This window comes from Elephas maximus, chromosome 5, assembly GCF_024166365.1.
Source record: "Elephas maximus indicus isolate mEleMax1 chromosome 5, mEleMax1 primary haplotype, whole genome shotgun sequence".
NCBI classification, from domain to species: Eukaryota; Metazoa; Chordata; class Mammalia; order Proboscidea; family Elephantidae; genus Elephas; species Elephas maximus.
Window position 1 is genome coordinate 66624143 of NC_064823.1, and position 16412 is coordinate 66640554.

Genomic DNA, 16412 nt, shown 5'->3' on the forward strand with positions numbered 1-16412 from the left:
TCTCATATTTATTACTCCATTCCTTTTCTTCTTAGTCATCACAAATACTTCGTCTGCCTTATTTTAAGGTATTAGGCAAGGATGATGCTCACTATGTGTATTTTTTTAAAAAAACTTATTTTATGAAAATGCTCTAAACTTAGTATTGAAATATTCGGGCCAGTATGCTATATTATTTCGTAAAAATTCAGAGCTATTTTCTAACAATAAGCCTTGATGTTAATGAAAGAAGACAACACAAAAATTAAACCACTGTGATGGAACAAATGTGGCCAATGGTGTGTATGAAATTTAGCCTGTTACTGTTAGGAGCATGCCATAGAACTGTTACTAGATAAAAATGTGTTCTTTAACACTTTAAAATATGATACTTAATAATCGCCTCATTAAACGTATTGAAGAAATATTAACAGTGCTCTTTTTAAAAGGGGACATTCTTCCAGTGTTTATTCTTTGGCTTAGTTTGTTTTTTCACAAGTATGTTTTGGCCGTGGCTTTCATACTGGACCACATAATGGTCAGAATTTCAGATAATTTTGCAGTGATTACATTGCTTTTGTAAATAGTAATGTCTTTTGTTTCACTTTCTTACAATTGGCCAGACTCATTAACATGTATTTGGATTGTACTAATTCTTGGCAATCCTGATACAATTCAGAATTTGGTGTGTGTACAGATAAGAAGATTTTAATTATTTTCTTTATAAACCATCCCTGGTTTTAAATGCTTATGTGAAGGAATCAGCTATTATTAAATCTTTTAAAAACCCTGGTGGCATAGTGGTTAAATGCTAACCAAGAGGTCGGCAGTTCGAATCCGCCAGGCGCTCCTTGGAAACTCTTATCGGACAGTTCTACTCTGTCCTGTAGGGTCGCTATGAGTCGGAATCAACTCAAGGGCAGTGGGTTTGGTTTGGTTTTTTATTAGTAAATAGCCAATTCTCCTGTCTAATCCAAGACTCTCTTCTAAAACTTCTCTGTCGGAATGGAGACACTGTCCATAAGAAAAGACTTCATCCTCAGCTTGAAAAGTTCGTAGGGAGAGTGAAAAAGCTCATTACGTGGGCTGGGCTTCAATAATAGCTAAAAACTTATATCATTTTATAATTTTAAGTGATAAAATATAATACACTTATATATTTTATAATTCAAGAATATATAATAACTTCAATAAATATATATATCACAATTAGTGAAAATTATAATATCCATAGTTTTGTTAATTTATTACTTTATACTTAATGGGCTTAATTTTGACTTCTGGAGCAAAAAGGAATAAGCAAACTGCTTCTACCCTGAAAGGATGTCATATATTTATAGTCACCTGCCGTGCCTACTCCTACCCATGCCCTGTACAAATCTTTTTTCCAAGTTCTCCTTACTCTTCCTCATGCGTTATGGGTTTCAGGCCTTTCACACACACACCAGTTTATGTGTGCCCCTCTTGAAAACTGAAATCCAGAACTGGGCATTTTCTAGAAATGATTTAACCAGGATAGTGGACCACAGGACTAGGCCTGACCTTGATCTGAACAACGAAGGCCCTTTCAGTTCTACGAATCCATGACTATGTAACTCTCAGTGTATCGTAAGTTCATTTTAATCACTAGGGTAAGGCATCTCAACCTCAACACTGTTGACATTTGAGGCCAGATAGTTCTTTGTTGTGGTGGGCTGCCTTGTGGATTGTAGGATATTTACCGGCATCCCTGGCCTCTGCCTGCTAGATGCCAATAGCACCTCCCCAATGCAGTCGTGAGAACCAAAAATGTCTCCAAAACATTGCCAAATGTCTCCTAAGGGGTAAAATTGTCCCCAGTAAAGAACCACTGGTCCAGGGCCATGTCTCATTGTTGGCTCACGCTGAGCTATGGTCTTGTGCAACCTGTTTCCTTTTCCATCGATAGCTTATTGTCTATGTATCTAGTTCCTACCCCCTCCCCCTGCCCAACTATAGGCCCTTCAGTTTTCTAATTTTTTTTTTTTTTACTTATTTCAGCCTTGTGAGATAGATTACATGTAAGTTTTGTATTCTACCATACCAAATGTCCCTACCTATTTGTATTATTTACATATCTTGTGAATATTCCTTTTACGTCTTTATCCAAGTGAATGGTAAGATACTGAGTAAGGCAGGGTCAGATGAGGAGCCTGATACAGGCTACCCTCCAGGCTTACATCACCATTGCATCATCATTTTGCATAGAATTGGGCAGTCAGCTTTCCTTTTGTTGATTTGGCCCACCTCTCTCCTTACTGAAATCCAGCTATTCCAGCAATCCTGTCTAAAAGGAAAAATGGTTAGTCTTCATGACTTGCTTTTAAGGAACCAGCACTAGTCATCGTTGATCACTGATTTTTTTTTTTCTCCTGTTACTCATACATTATCTATGTATTAATTCCTTCTAGAATATACCCAATATTCACAACAACCTGATGGTCTTAAAATTTGAAGATCCATCTATTTAGATTTTTTTCCCCATGATTTTCAGAGGTTACTGAGAGTAGTTTTGTTTAGCTTCATCTCAGAGAACACTGAGTGCTCACTATGTGCATGGCATGGTTCACATTTTTTAAGTTCTCTCAGGACCCTGGGGGATAATTTGGTAAGACTGAAATACCTGACTTCATTAAGGGTGGCTAGGTGCTTCTCTGTAACTTTATTTCTGACCTGTCTTAGGCTTTAATACTCTCTGTCAGTTTGTCTTACCATGGGGGCTTGAGTGTTGCTGTGATGCTGTAAGCTATGCCACCAGTATTCGGATACCAGCAGGGTCACCCATGGAGGACAGGTTTCAGCTGAGCTTCCAGACAAATACAGACTAGGAAGAAGGACCCGGCAACCTACTCCTGAAAAGCATTAGCCAGTGAAAACCTTATGAATAGCAGCGGAACACTGTCTGATATAGTGCTGGAAGAGGAGCCCCCCAGGTTGGAAGGCACTCAAAACATGACTGGGGAAGAGCTGCCTCCTCAAAGTAGAGCTGACCTTAATGACGTGGATGGAGTAAAGCTTTCGGAACCTTCATTTGCTGATGTGGCACAACTCAAAATGAGAAGAAACAGCTGCAAATATCCATTAATAATCAGAACCTGGAATATACAAAGTATGAATCTAGGAAAATTAGAAATCATCAAAAATGAAATGGAACGCATAAACATCAATATCTTACGCATTAGTGCGCTGAAATGGACTGGTATTGGCCATTTTGAATCGGATAATCATATCGTCTACTATGCTGGGAATGATAACTTGAAGAGGAATGGTGTTGCATTCACCGTCAAAAAGAACATTTCAAGACCTATCCTGAAGTACAACGCTGTCAGTGATAGGATAATATCCATAAGCCTACAAGGAAGACCAGTTAATACGACTATTATTCAAATTTATGCACCAACCACTAGGGCCAAAGATGAAGAAATAAAAGATTTTTATCAGCTGCTACAGTCTGAAATTGATCGAACATGCAATCAAGATGCATTGATAATTACTGGCGATTGGAATGCGAAAGTTGGAAACAAAGAAGGAGGATCAGTAGTTGGAAAATATGGCCTTGGTGATAGAAACAATGCCAGAGATGGAATGATAGAATTTTGCAAGGCCAACGACTTCTTCATTGCAAATACCTTCTTTCACCAACATAAACAGCGACTGTACACATGGACCTCGCCAGATGGAACACACAGAAATCAAATTGACTACACCTGTGGAAAGAGAAGATGGAAAAGCTCAATATCATCAGTCAGAACAAGGCCAGGGGCCGACTGTGGAACAGACCATCAAATGCTCATGTGCAAGTTCAAGCTGAAACTGAAGAAAATCAGAGCAAGTCCACGATAGCCAAAATATGACCTTGAGTATATCCCACCCGAATTTAGAGACCATCTCAAGAATAGATTTGACGCATTGAACACTGGTGACCGAAAACCGGACAAGATGTGGAATGACATCAAGGACATCATACGTGAAGAAAGCAAGAGGTCATTGAAAAGACAGGAAAGAAAGAAAAGACCAAGATGGATGTTGGAGGAGACTCTGAAACTTGCTCTTGAACGTCGAGCTGCTAAAGCAAAAGGAAGAATTGATGAAGTAAAAGAACTGAAGATTTCAAAGGGCAGCTCAAGAAGACAAAGTAAAGTATTATAATGACACGTGCAAAGAGCTGGAGCTGGAAACCAAAAGAGAAGAGCACGCTCAGTGTTTCTCAAGCTGAAAGAACTGAAGAAAAAATTCAAGCTTCAAGTTGCAGTAGTGAGGGATTCTGTGGGGAATATATTAAATGATGCAGGAAGCATCAAAAGAAGATGGAAGGAATACACAGGCATTATACCAAAAAGAATTAGTCAATGCTCAACCACTTCAAGAGGTAGCATATGACCAGGAACTGATGGTACTGAAGGAAGAAGTCCAAGCTGCTCTCAAGGCATTGGCGAAAAACAAGGCTCCAGGAATTGATGGAATATCAATTGAGATGTTTCAACAAACGGATGCAGCACTGGAGGTACTCACTCGTCTATGCCAAGAAATATGGAAGACAACTTCCTGGCCAACTGACTGGAAGAGATCCATATTTATGCCTATTCCCAAGAAAGGCGATCCAACCAAATGTGGAAATTATAGAACAATATCATTAATATCACACGCAAGCAAAATTTTACTGAAGATCGTTCAAAAACGGCTGCAGCAATATATCGACAGGGAACTGCCAGAAATTCAGGCCGGTTTCAGAAGAGGATGTGGAACCAGGGATATCATTGCTGATGTCAGATGGATCCTGGCTGAAAGCAGAGAATACCAGAAGGATGTTTACCTGTGTTTTATTGACTATGAAAAGGCATTCGACTGAGTGGATCATAACAAATTATGGATAACATTGCAAAGAGTGGGAATTCCAGAGCACTTAATTGTGCTCATGAGGAAACTTTACATAGATCAAGACAGAGTTGTTTGAACAGAACAAGGTGACACTGATTGGTTTAAAGTCAGGAAAGGTGTGCATTAGGGTTGTATCCTTTCACCATACCTGTTCAATCTGTATGCTGAGCAAATAATCTGAGAAGCTGGACTATATGAAGAAGAACTGGGCATCAGGATTGGTGGAAGACTCATTAACAACCTGCGTTATGCAGATGACACAACCTTGCTTGCTGAAAGTGAAGAGGACTTGAAGCACTTATTATGAAGATCAAAGACCAGAGCCTTCAGTATGGATTGCACCTCAACATAAAGAAAACAAAAATCCTCACAACTGGACCAGTGAGCAACATCATGATAAACAGGGAAAAGATTGAGGTTGTCAAGGATTTTATTTTACTCGCATCTACAATCAACACCCATGGAAGCAGCAGTCAGGAAATCAAAAGACGCGTTGCATTGGGTAAATCTGCTGCAAAGGACCTCTTTAAAGTGTTGAAGAGCAAAGATGTCACCTTGAAGACTAAGGTGCACCTGACCCAAGCCATGGTATTTTCAGTCACATCATATGCATGTGAAAGCTGGACAATGAATAGGGAAGATTGAAGAAGAATTGATGCCTTTGAAGTGTGGTGTTGGGGAAGAATATTGAATATACCGTGGACTGCCAGAAGAACAAATAAATCAGTCTTAGAGGAAGTACTATGCTATGAGTCGGAATCAACTCGGCGGCACTGGGTGGGTTTTAGAAGAAGTACAACCAGAATGCTCCTTAGAAGCAAGGATGGCGAGACTGCGTCTTACATACTTTGGACATGTTGTCAGGAGGGATCAGTTTCTGGAGAAGGACATCATGCTTGGCAAAGTACAGCATCAGTGGAAAAGAGGAAGACCCTCAATGAGGTGGATTGACATAGTGGCTGCAACAGTGGGCTCGAGCATAACAATGATTGTAAGGATGGCGCAGGACTGGGCAGTGTTTCGTTCTGTTGTGCATAGGGTCTCTCTGAGCCGGAGCTGACTCAATGGCACCTAACAACAACAACAATAATAGTTATTTGTATTTATCTTTTAAAACAGACTTGCTAGACTGTTTAAGAAGCTGTCATTGAGCACATACCATATGCAGACATCAGTCAAGCTCTGGGGTCAGTAGTGAACCAACAATCCCAAATCCCTGCTTCCACTGAGTTTATAATCAGGTAGTTCTATCTTATCTTCCTCATCCAAGGACGGGAAAGCCTGGGCACTTATTTGTACTCCCTGTGTGTCGGGTACCTTATTAGGTACTTTACACGTGTTATTTCAGTTAATTCTTATGAACACTCCATAGATAGGAATTGTTACTGCTCCCAAAAAAGAGCAACTTTATTGTAAAGAATTATTAATTTAAAAGTCATTTTTACCCTATGTAAATTTTAATAATTTCAATATAAAAAATTATTAATGAGATATCGACTTCCATGGACCAAGCAAAGAGATTGAAGATCTGGAGCTAAGAGAATTTGGAAAAGCCACCTAGCTTTTGCCAGTTTTATTTTCACGTCTTCTTAATGAGACTTACACTGTAGTCACATAATCCTTTTTTAGTTTTGTTTGTTCACATTATTTCTTTCCAGAGACACCATTACAAACATACCAAAATTTACGATAAGAAAATCTACCACATGCAGTTTGCAAACTTGGGCTTGACTTGCTGGTTGACTACTCCTGCCTCCTGAGATTGATTTACTGCCTTGGCTTTGAAGCTGCTAGATTTTATTGTAACAACTGATGCTGTACTGTCTGTTGCTCATGTAGCTGTATTCCTAACCAATTTATTAAATTTTCAAGATATTAACATATTCTCTTCTGGTCTGACTGTACATTTGGCAGTAAATGACTCCGTTCAAATTCTTTCAATCTCTGATGTTATTTATTCCTTAGACTTTACATTGCTTCAAATTGGCACTAAGAATTAGTTTGACTTCATTGTTTTTCTGTTTGCATTATCATCAGAGCAGATGGAGAATATCATACTTTTCTTAGAAGCCTGAATGCTGAAAGATACAGTTGTGACCCTTGGAAGTTCCTTGAAAAAGATTATGAATTTTGTGATCCCAATAATGAGAAGATAAATTATATGTTTTAATCTTCCCAAAAGCTTCCTAAAATTTTGTGCTTCAAGCAACCATAAAGTATTTTAGAAATATTTATAATATATACTTTTATCTATAATAATATATTTTAGAAAGACTATTTCTGAAAATGCTTATAGCTCAATAAGAGATATTTTGAGGTACACAAGTAATAGAGCCTTTAAGACACTGATTGGTGGTGATGGATTTTGTTAAGTGCTGTCACAGAGTTGTGTTGTCACAGAACTGGAAATTTATAGGCTTTTTTGGCTCATTTGATTTAGGATATAAAGTTCTGATGGTTGTTTCTTCCTACTCTCAGCCTTGACAAGTGTTAATAGTGCCATAAGCTAAATGTTGTGAACACATGTTTTATAGTCTCCATTCCTATTGAGTGGGTGTGTTTAGTGTGTGTATTATTTAAATGGTACATGTAAATATTCAATAATATATCCATAATGCACCAAATGTGTTAGTGAGTATAAATATAGAAGAAACTAGAAACATACATTTATACGATGTCTGGATAATTATAGATGATTGTTAAATGATGCTCGAAATGAAAGAGTGCCAGAAAAAATAACCAGATTTTTATTGAGATTGCTGTGTATCTCCAGGAAGAAGAGGAGGGCTCAGAAGACGATACCAACACAAAGCCAGACTTCACAGTCACCCTGAAAACTGATTTCAGTGCACGTTGCTTTCTGGACCAACTTGAAGATGATGCTGATGGGTTTATATCCCCAATGGATGATATAATGCCATCAAAGTGCAGCCAGGACACAGGGCTTTCCAATCTCCATGCTGCATCAATGTATGTCATTTCGTTGTTGTTGTTGTCAGTGTTGAACTGTTCCAGTGAAAAGAGCTTTCTTCAATTTTATTTTTAGCCTTTGTGTTTAAATAAGCTAGCTGACAAAAATACAAGTGAATTACCTGAGGTTGTTTATGTGGATAAATTTTTTTTTTTTTAATTTCCTGGCTCAATGTTTTTTATTTGCTCATCCTATATTACTTGAGGGAGCTTTTGAGATCTTACTTAAACAACCAGAAGGTCTCTATAAATGGCATTTCGTGATTCTGTACTCCACAGCTCATAATTTAACACACATTGAGCACAGATGTCATCTCTTTCTCGCAAAGCAAAGTATGACAAAGCGCCATGGGATTTCATAAGCCTTAAGAATTCCTAAGTAGCAGGAGCCTGTGGAAGCCATTTTTATTGTCAGCCATTTGGGGTTTCAAGAGATAGAAAACATCCATTCTGCTGACCCTAAAGTTTCCCTCAGCATTTTTGCATTTACCTGTTTCCCCCTTTCTCCACAACCCCATTGAGTTGCACATTCATTACATTTATAACATTTTAGATTTAATACAATTCTCTTGACATTTTCTGCCCTATTAGACCTGAACTCCTGGAACACCTTCAGGAAATGAGAGAAGAAAAGAAAAGAATTAGAAAGAAACTTCGTGATTTTGAAGACAACTTTTTCAGACAGAATGGAAGGTAGTGTGTTTGCTTCCCATCTTCCCCTGTGCACACCCATCCCCTTTCTCTCCTATCAGATCTGTGGAATACCTCCAAAATGGGCACTGCTCTGCAGCTTCCCTGCAGCTCAGTCCAGGGGTGTGTGCCCAGGAACACTTAGAGATGTCCTGTGAAATGATGAGGCCTCTGCCATCCTTCAGGAAGAAATGCTCCTTGGATACTGTCCAAGACTGATGCAGATTCAGCTAACAACTTTAAAACTAACCTGTCACGTCAAATTTTAACCTAAAACGAAAAACTTGAAGCTGAGTCTCCAATTGACAGCACTGTTGGTTTTTTGGGGTTTTTTTTTTTTTTTTTTCTTTCAAAAATTAGAGGGAGAGATAAGGAAAGGGGACTTTAAGTATTGCTAGTTGTTAAGCTTATTTTAAAAGCAAAGATGATAGGTGCCAAGTTTGAATGAGAGACATATATGAGAAGCAGTGAGTCCATCTGGTTGATAGGTTGCCTTTCTCAAGTGAGTTTTACGGTATAATTTAATCATCCTCATATATCATTATGCTGAGAAGTAAATAGTATTCCGTGTTTGCAAGTGACTGCACAGAATGCTGTACTCAAAACCACATCATAAGCCCAGGGATAGAACAGGAAGCAGATTTGTACCTCTTGAATTAGAGTTAAGTTTTATCATTTTGAATTGATTTTATTTTAATCCAAATTGTGTAAACTATGTCAATATAGTTTCTTTCAAGTCCTCTTTTATACTTCTGGAAAATATTGGGAAATAAATGCACCATAAAAATTAACTTTGGCATTTAAAGTGCATTAAATTCCAGTTTATTTCAATTGTATAAATTTATTTTTAGAATTTCTTATTTAGATCTGTCCTACAATGACTTTCAAAAGATTTATATATGATTTTATACCTAAATGTTTGTTTTTCTTTTCCTACACATTATGGAATATTTAGAAAACATAAATAAGCAGGTAAGGAAGAGAAAATAATTATAATACCCAAAGAAGTAATATCCAGAGACAAGCCATGATTAATGTTTTGGTATGTTTCCTCCCAATCTTTTTGTAAGCGTATTTTTGGTTTGTGTCTGTTTCTTTTTTTCATATAATTATAGTCACATCATGTATAGATATTCTATACACGAGCAACATCTAATTATGTAACCAGCTCAAGTTTTATGAAAAAGTATAAAAAATTTTTAAGAAAGTATAATTGATAGGTGGTATTCTCATAAATATTTGGAACTGGAAGGGCCTAAAGATATCATATAATACGGTTCCATTATCTTATTTTACACAAATAACGCAGGCCTCCTACATTTGTTTGCCAACTGCTCGCTCCCCCCACAAGGTATTTTCGTAAACACCCTAGGCTACTTTTTTTACAGCAGCATCGTGCACTTATGCAAATACCTCACGGCGGGGGGGGGGGGGGGCAGTGATTGATTGGCAAACAAATGTAGAAGGTGCATGTTATTTGTGTAAAAATATGGTACTCCATGTCTGAGCAGAATGAAACCCCTCAGAGCACAACGAGGACAAAGAGCACAAGGAGGACTAGGCACCAGATATTTGCATTCCTAATCTGCTGTTCCTATCACTGCCTCCTACTGAAAAACCACCTAGAATTCTTTCCCAGAACAAGGCAGGGCACAAATAAAATCCATTTATGTTTAGTTCATTGAACAAATTAAATAAACCTTTCCCATATTTCCTCCTTAACAATAAGAATGTTTGACTTTTGCATTTTAAAGTGAAATGAGACACAGGACTGTGTACTGGTTAACAGCAGTTGCTTTGCAATGAGTCCACCTGACTTCCAGTCCTGGTGGGAATCTTGTGTAGAATATTGGGAAATAAATATCACGTTGTTGTAAGGGTTATGTTAGATCATGTATATAACATGCTTAGCACAGTGCTTGACCCTCAGTTAATAATTGTTCATATAAAGGACCACTGGTGGCATAGTGGTTAAGAACGTGGCTGCTAACCAAAAGGTCAGCAGTTCAAATCCACTAGCTGCTCCTTGGAAACCCTGTGGAGCAGTTTACTCTGTCCTATAGGGTCGCTATGAGTGGGGTTCATATAAAAAGTATACATAGAAAATTGCTTAGTAAACTATGAGGGCAAAACTTACTAGTATTATGTGATACAACTGCTGAATTTCAAGACTAATTTTATAATAATGAGGAGTGTCAGCTATCTCTTTTTTAAAAATGTATAAATTGTGGGTATACTAATTGCTCATTAGAAATTTAATGGTTCATTAGATGAAATATGTGAAAATGAAAAAGCACTGAGTTATAATGATGAATAAAAGATTTCAATATATGGAAATGCTTAATGTGAACTCATACTTAAGAGCAGAGGGAGAAAAGTTCCACATTTCTTAGCCCTTCATATCATTCTACAAAGTGTCAAATTAACTACATAGAAACCCAGTCACATGGTATCTTCTGGGGAAAGTTATCTTTCACTGCTTGTCAATCCAGCTGTAGTCTTGATACCAAGTGACGTTTGGCAACACTGATTCTGAAGGGTGATGAATTGCAAAGTTCCCTGATGATAATTCACCTGTTGAAAAGTATTGTCTAAAAAAGACAGAAAATGATCTTCTGCCCTTTTGTCCTTTGTTTCCACTAGAAATGTCCAGAAGGAAGACCGCACTCCTATGGCTGAAGAATACAACGAATACAAGCACATAAAGGCAAAACTCAGGCTTTTGGAGGTGCTCATCAGCAAGAGAGACACTGCTTCCAAATCCATGTAAGGAGGCAGCCCCAGCCCTGGCAAAGGTGGCCAAGCAGATGCAGGGTGAATTACCAGCTGCCTCCACTGGTAAATAGCAGCTCTGTAGAAACTGGAAGGCAACCTTGGAGCTGGGATTGGAGAGTACAAGGAAGGCTTTCCTGGACCTGCGAAGCATGCTGCCCTTCTGCCTCCATGCCACTGGGACCGGCTCCTGTTTGCATTGCCTGCCTGAGAGACTGCCTAGATGGGAAAAGGCAACTTGACCTGACTTAGGAATTTTGTAATGAGAAAATCAAGATTCCTGCATGCACGCGCGCACACACACACACACACACATGCAGACACACACACAACACTGTAGTGAAAGCTTTACTAACACTACCGGTGATGAATCACTACATTTAGACACTTATCTGCAGAGAATATACACTGTTCTTTCCCTGGAGAACTGGGAAACATGAGACCATTCTCTGTCTAACTGTGATCAAAACAAGCTCAGGACTTCGTTTTGTACAGCGAACTTGCCATGGAGGTTTGTATTCTCATTGGACGCATTAAGTGTGGACCTGCATTGGAGACCCCTGTTTGCTGCCTTGGCCATTCTAGTAACCTTTACACACAGAGCTGCGCCTTTCCCACTGGTGTGAATTTGCTGTTTTTCCTCTTCCGCTCTCAGTAGATGGAAGCTGCATCTGCCCAGAATGCAATGCAATCATTTATTCGATGGTGTGTTTATTCAGGATGCCCTCAGCTGACAAAAAACTTTGGTCCCTGACTAGAACTGGATTATCTGCAACAGACAGAGGGATTATAGTAACAGCTGTATAATGATTGATTTTAAATCAGGAAACAGGGTGAAGAGCCTGGCAAATTCTTTCCTTAACATTGACTGCACTCATCAGCCTCAGATGTTTAAAAGACATTTAACATCAAACACTAAGCAAGGCCAACCTTTTTAGGGCCCGGTTTCATTTTGACACTATCCAAACATAAACGGTCTTGCTTAATTCTTAGCCTAAGTGTAGAGGATCATGGGAGAGAGGGAGCCTAAGTTCTCAGCCTCCTGAGTACTTACAGAACTTAAGAAAAAAAGCAACCCTGCACTAAAAATCCCCAAACTGAAGGGCAAATAAGTCCTCAGAGCTCAGCCCAAGGCAGTAAAATCTAAATTACACTATATTCAAGATGATGCTGAATATTCATAAAGAGAAGAAAGAATGGTAAATGGCCAATTATGATAATTTTTTCAAAGACTGTACTACAAAGCTGTCTATATTAGACATTTTGGGGGGGACCAGGGGATTTAAGACACCAAATCATCTCTTCAGTGTGTTAGCATTGCTTTGTGATCTGTTGCTACTTTTTAACCTTTTGTGTATACACTGAAGAAGGTGGGTTCTGGTCCAGCGTGTCCATTCGGGGTCCCAGCGTAGGTGTCTACACGTGGTAGCTGTGTTTCAGCAGGTCCTGCCTTTTGAAGATAATGTTGCAGGATGAGTGTGGAACATCAGGGATGCCCTCCTATGTATCTTGAGAGTTACCCTCGTTAAGTGTATTTTTTTTCTTTTTTCCAAATAAAAAGAAGAAAAGAGAAAGAAAACCTAAAACTGTACTGACAAGTTGTCAGTTTCAAAATGGGTTCTTAAGAAACTCTGTGGTCAGGTTGGATTTACAGCACCATTTTCCATTGCTGAAGTGAGGTGGCAGCTTTCCTCTGTTAGTTGAAAATTGTTTAAGTCTAGGGGAAAAAGAATGCCTTTAAGTTTGCATTTGAACATAATCATGTAGAAGCATGAGCCCTGTGTTGGAAGTGCCCTGGTGTTAATAATGCACACGCTTAAAGACGGTACGTAAGCCCACACATTTAAATGTACATGAAAATATAGTTTGGTATTCTTTGCTCTACTGTTTACATTGCAGATCGTTATAATTTCAAGGAGTTATATTATAAATAAAATGATGCACTTTAGGACGTTTTCTATTTTTGAAATCTGAACGTGAATCACACATGACCAAAAATTGTATTTTTTAAAAAGAGATACATGTCTAGTCTTTCCTCTTGAAGTAATTGTTATCTTAAATAAGCTATATTGTAAATCAAGTCATTACCAGTTAACTCTCAAAGCACATCTGTTTAAGAATATTGTTTTGAAAATTATGCTGCGGGATTTTTTTTTTTTAAGGTAGTAGGAGAAACCAATTACTAAATGTTTTGAAATCTGTTGTTTCTGCCAAAGGTAAATTAACTAAAAGGATATATTCAGGAATCCCCATTCAAATTTATATGATTGAATAAAAGAAAACACCCAGTTATAGTGAAATAAATCGTGTATGGATTGTTCTGTCTTCCTTTGTAATTTTTAATCATCTGTATACTTCATAGAATGGAGCCCAGGTTGGGGGGCGGGCAGTCTGTTTACACTAGGTTCTGTTTGAAGACATGTTGCTCAATAGCTTCTGGCTCAGTTGGAAATGCCAAGGCAAATTTGTTTCCACGGCAACCATGGCTGCTGCCTAAGACCTCGAGATACTGGAGGCAAGTTTCTTAATTGGCTTCACACAGAATACTTTGGACTGGGGTTTTCCTTTGCTCTCTTGGGAATATGTGTGTTTATTAGCACATGCCAACAAAATAAACGTTAAGGGTTATTTAATAACAATGATAAGTAAAGGTTAAGCGTGAATACACTTGATTGTATGATTTTAAGAATTAAGAGATGGCAAAGGCTTGTAATTTCCACAGGCACTTGCTTTTATTGTACCCACTCGGAGTAAACATTGGAATAGATGTTTATATTAAGGATGATATAATTACTGCGTTTCATCTTTGGATCGTTCACTTAGGGTGTCACTTTCTAAGACATGCATGTGCAAGATTTAGTGTAAGGGCCTGCTTAGAAGTTTCTCAAGACAGCAAAAGTCTGTCCTGTGCTGGTAGAAGAAAGCTCCCATACTAGGTGAAAATTCTCATGAAAGACCAAATTTCAAATTGAAGAACTGAATTCATTGTTTTTAAATGCTAGCTATAACGCATTGGGAAACCGTGGTGGCGTAGTGGTTTTGTGCTACGGCTGCTAACCAAAGGGTCGGCAGTTCAAATCGTCTAGGCGCTCCTTGGAAAGTCTCTGGGGCAGTTCTACCCTGTCCTATAGGGTCGCTATGAGTCGGAATCGACTCGACGGCACTGGGTTTGTTTTTTTTGGTTTTTATAATGCATTGTGAACTAATAATTAGATAAGATTTCCTATATGTCTCTTTCATTGCTGATTGGAAGTCAAAAGATTATTCTTCGTTGCCAAGGTAGGGATCAGCCAGTGCCTCTATTTGTACCATCAGGATAATTCTTGCTTTGTTTCCTGATGCAATGCTTGCGAGGCTGTGAAAGAGCGTCTTGCAGGGTGTGTCTGCTCCTAGCTGTGGCATTTCTGGCCCAGGACAAATGGCTCAGGGCTGTGCTTTTGTCATAAATATTGCACCGAGATGCCCTGGGGCCCTCAGTCTTAGAGCCTCTCTGATGGCTGAGCATTTGCTAACGTGGTTGAGCCTGGAATTCCTGGTAAGATGAATATTTAGGTTTCAGCAGGAAAGGGTGGCCATGATGTCACTGGAGTTGATTCTGTCTGGGGGCTGCCTAATTCCCAATAGAATTGGGCCCAGTGTCCAGAACTTACCACAGATTTACATGAAAACCAAAGTTTAAAGTTTGTTGATTCATTTTTTTTTAAGATTTGGGTTATAATCATGAAGATGCCATTTTTCTTAAAAGTAATAACACCTTACTCATTTGATGGTATTTCTAGAGTTAAAACTCTATTATTACCTGCTTTGTGAAAAGCAAGCTGTAGTCTAAATTCTATTTTGCTTTCAAGAGAGGTTCTTCCTGATCCACTGCTTCCTGGGTTTTTTGTTTGTTTACCTAGGTAGGGAGAGATGGTTTCTGAGCCAAGATCAACACCTTTGCTCTGTTCTTGTTCATTATCCACTCGGTTAAATCATAGGAGAGAGAGAAAACAAAACTAACATGTTGAAGCAGTGTTTTCTCTGAAGACCATGTATTTGACAGAACCCAGAATGTGCTTTCCTTTCCTTTTCCTTTATAAACTCCCTTCTTTTATTTCCCCCCACTTGCCCCTCAGGCTAAAGAGTACATTTTGTCAACAGACCAGCTAAACATATTTTCAAATTTTTATGTATTTAAATTGTGCATATGGGCACCTCTTCAAATGGTGACCAACATGGCAAGCCCCAAACAAGATTAATACATGCGTCTGGCACTGCACTGTGACATGGGTGCCTTTCCCAAAAGGAGACTGTGCCTCCACGCGTATCTGTATGCTGCCACAAATGATCCTTCATAATAAACAAGCAAACAAAAAAACCATTGCCATCGAGTCAATTCCAACTGATGGCAACTCCGTGTGTGATGTATACAGGTCAAGCTCAGACTTAACAGTTACACAGATGTGTATGTAACATGGAAACCAGGTGCAGTTACAACTTCTGTTGCTATGAAGTCGTAGTCATGTCTAGAAAGAATTTCATTTTTGCCTAGAATCAGGCCAGCCATGGTCACGTTCATGGCTTGAGAAATCGGTTTGACAAACCTAATTCTCAAACTGAAAGCAACTGTAAGTCACGTACATCTCTGTTTCAGAAGAGATAAAATTTTAGTCGATAACATGGGCCCAGAACAATGTTTACATGACATATAAGTAGAAAGTATTTGAAATTGCCGTTGTCCTTTTTTAAAATGTAAATTGAGAAATGTGCACATTTTTTTGTACATGACTGTATTTTGTGTAAATTTAAGGAAAATAAAATATTTTTAACTGTGGATGTTTTTGTTGCTCTGTCTCCAGGAGGGCACTGGAAGGTGAAGGAAACTGGGTACAAGCTAGGCTTACCTGAGGTTGTACCTAGAAAAGAGTGTCTGTGTTCTATATTCAGCTGCTTTTAAAACAATTCGTAGAAACAAATGAATCAAAGTAAATTTAAAAATTTAAGTATACTTCCAAAGTCTATAAAACCATCGCAGATAAATAACATTAGTCTTTTACTATTCTGAAGCTAATAAAGCCACTGAAACACTGACTCAGAAGAAAGAGCACATTTAAGTGGTGTGAAGA

The 16412-nt window shown here is 38.5% G+C and overlaps 1 protein-coding gene across 7 annotated transcripts in view; it reads left to right on the forward strand.

Moving 5' to 3' along the window:
* The window catches only part of FAM13A (family with sequence similarity 13 member A), a 339988-nt gene extending 323874 nt beyond the window's left edge, over window positions 1-16114 (forward strand). For all 7 annotated transcript variants that reach the window (XM_049885727.1, XM_049885728.1, XM_049885729.1 and 4 more), the window contains 3 exons: window positions 7649-7845; window positions 8437-8538; window positions 11179-16114. In XM_049885727.1, the coding sequence (XP_049741684.1) occupies window positions 7649-7845; window positions 8437-8538; window positions 11179-11305 (426 nt within the window). In that variant the 3' untranslated portion in view covers window positions 11306-16114. The remainder of the gene's footprint in view (window positions 1-7648; window positions 7846-8436; window positions 8539-11178) is intronic.
* Window positions 16115-16412: the final 298 nt, after the last annotated feature.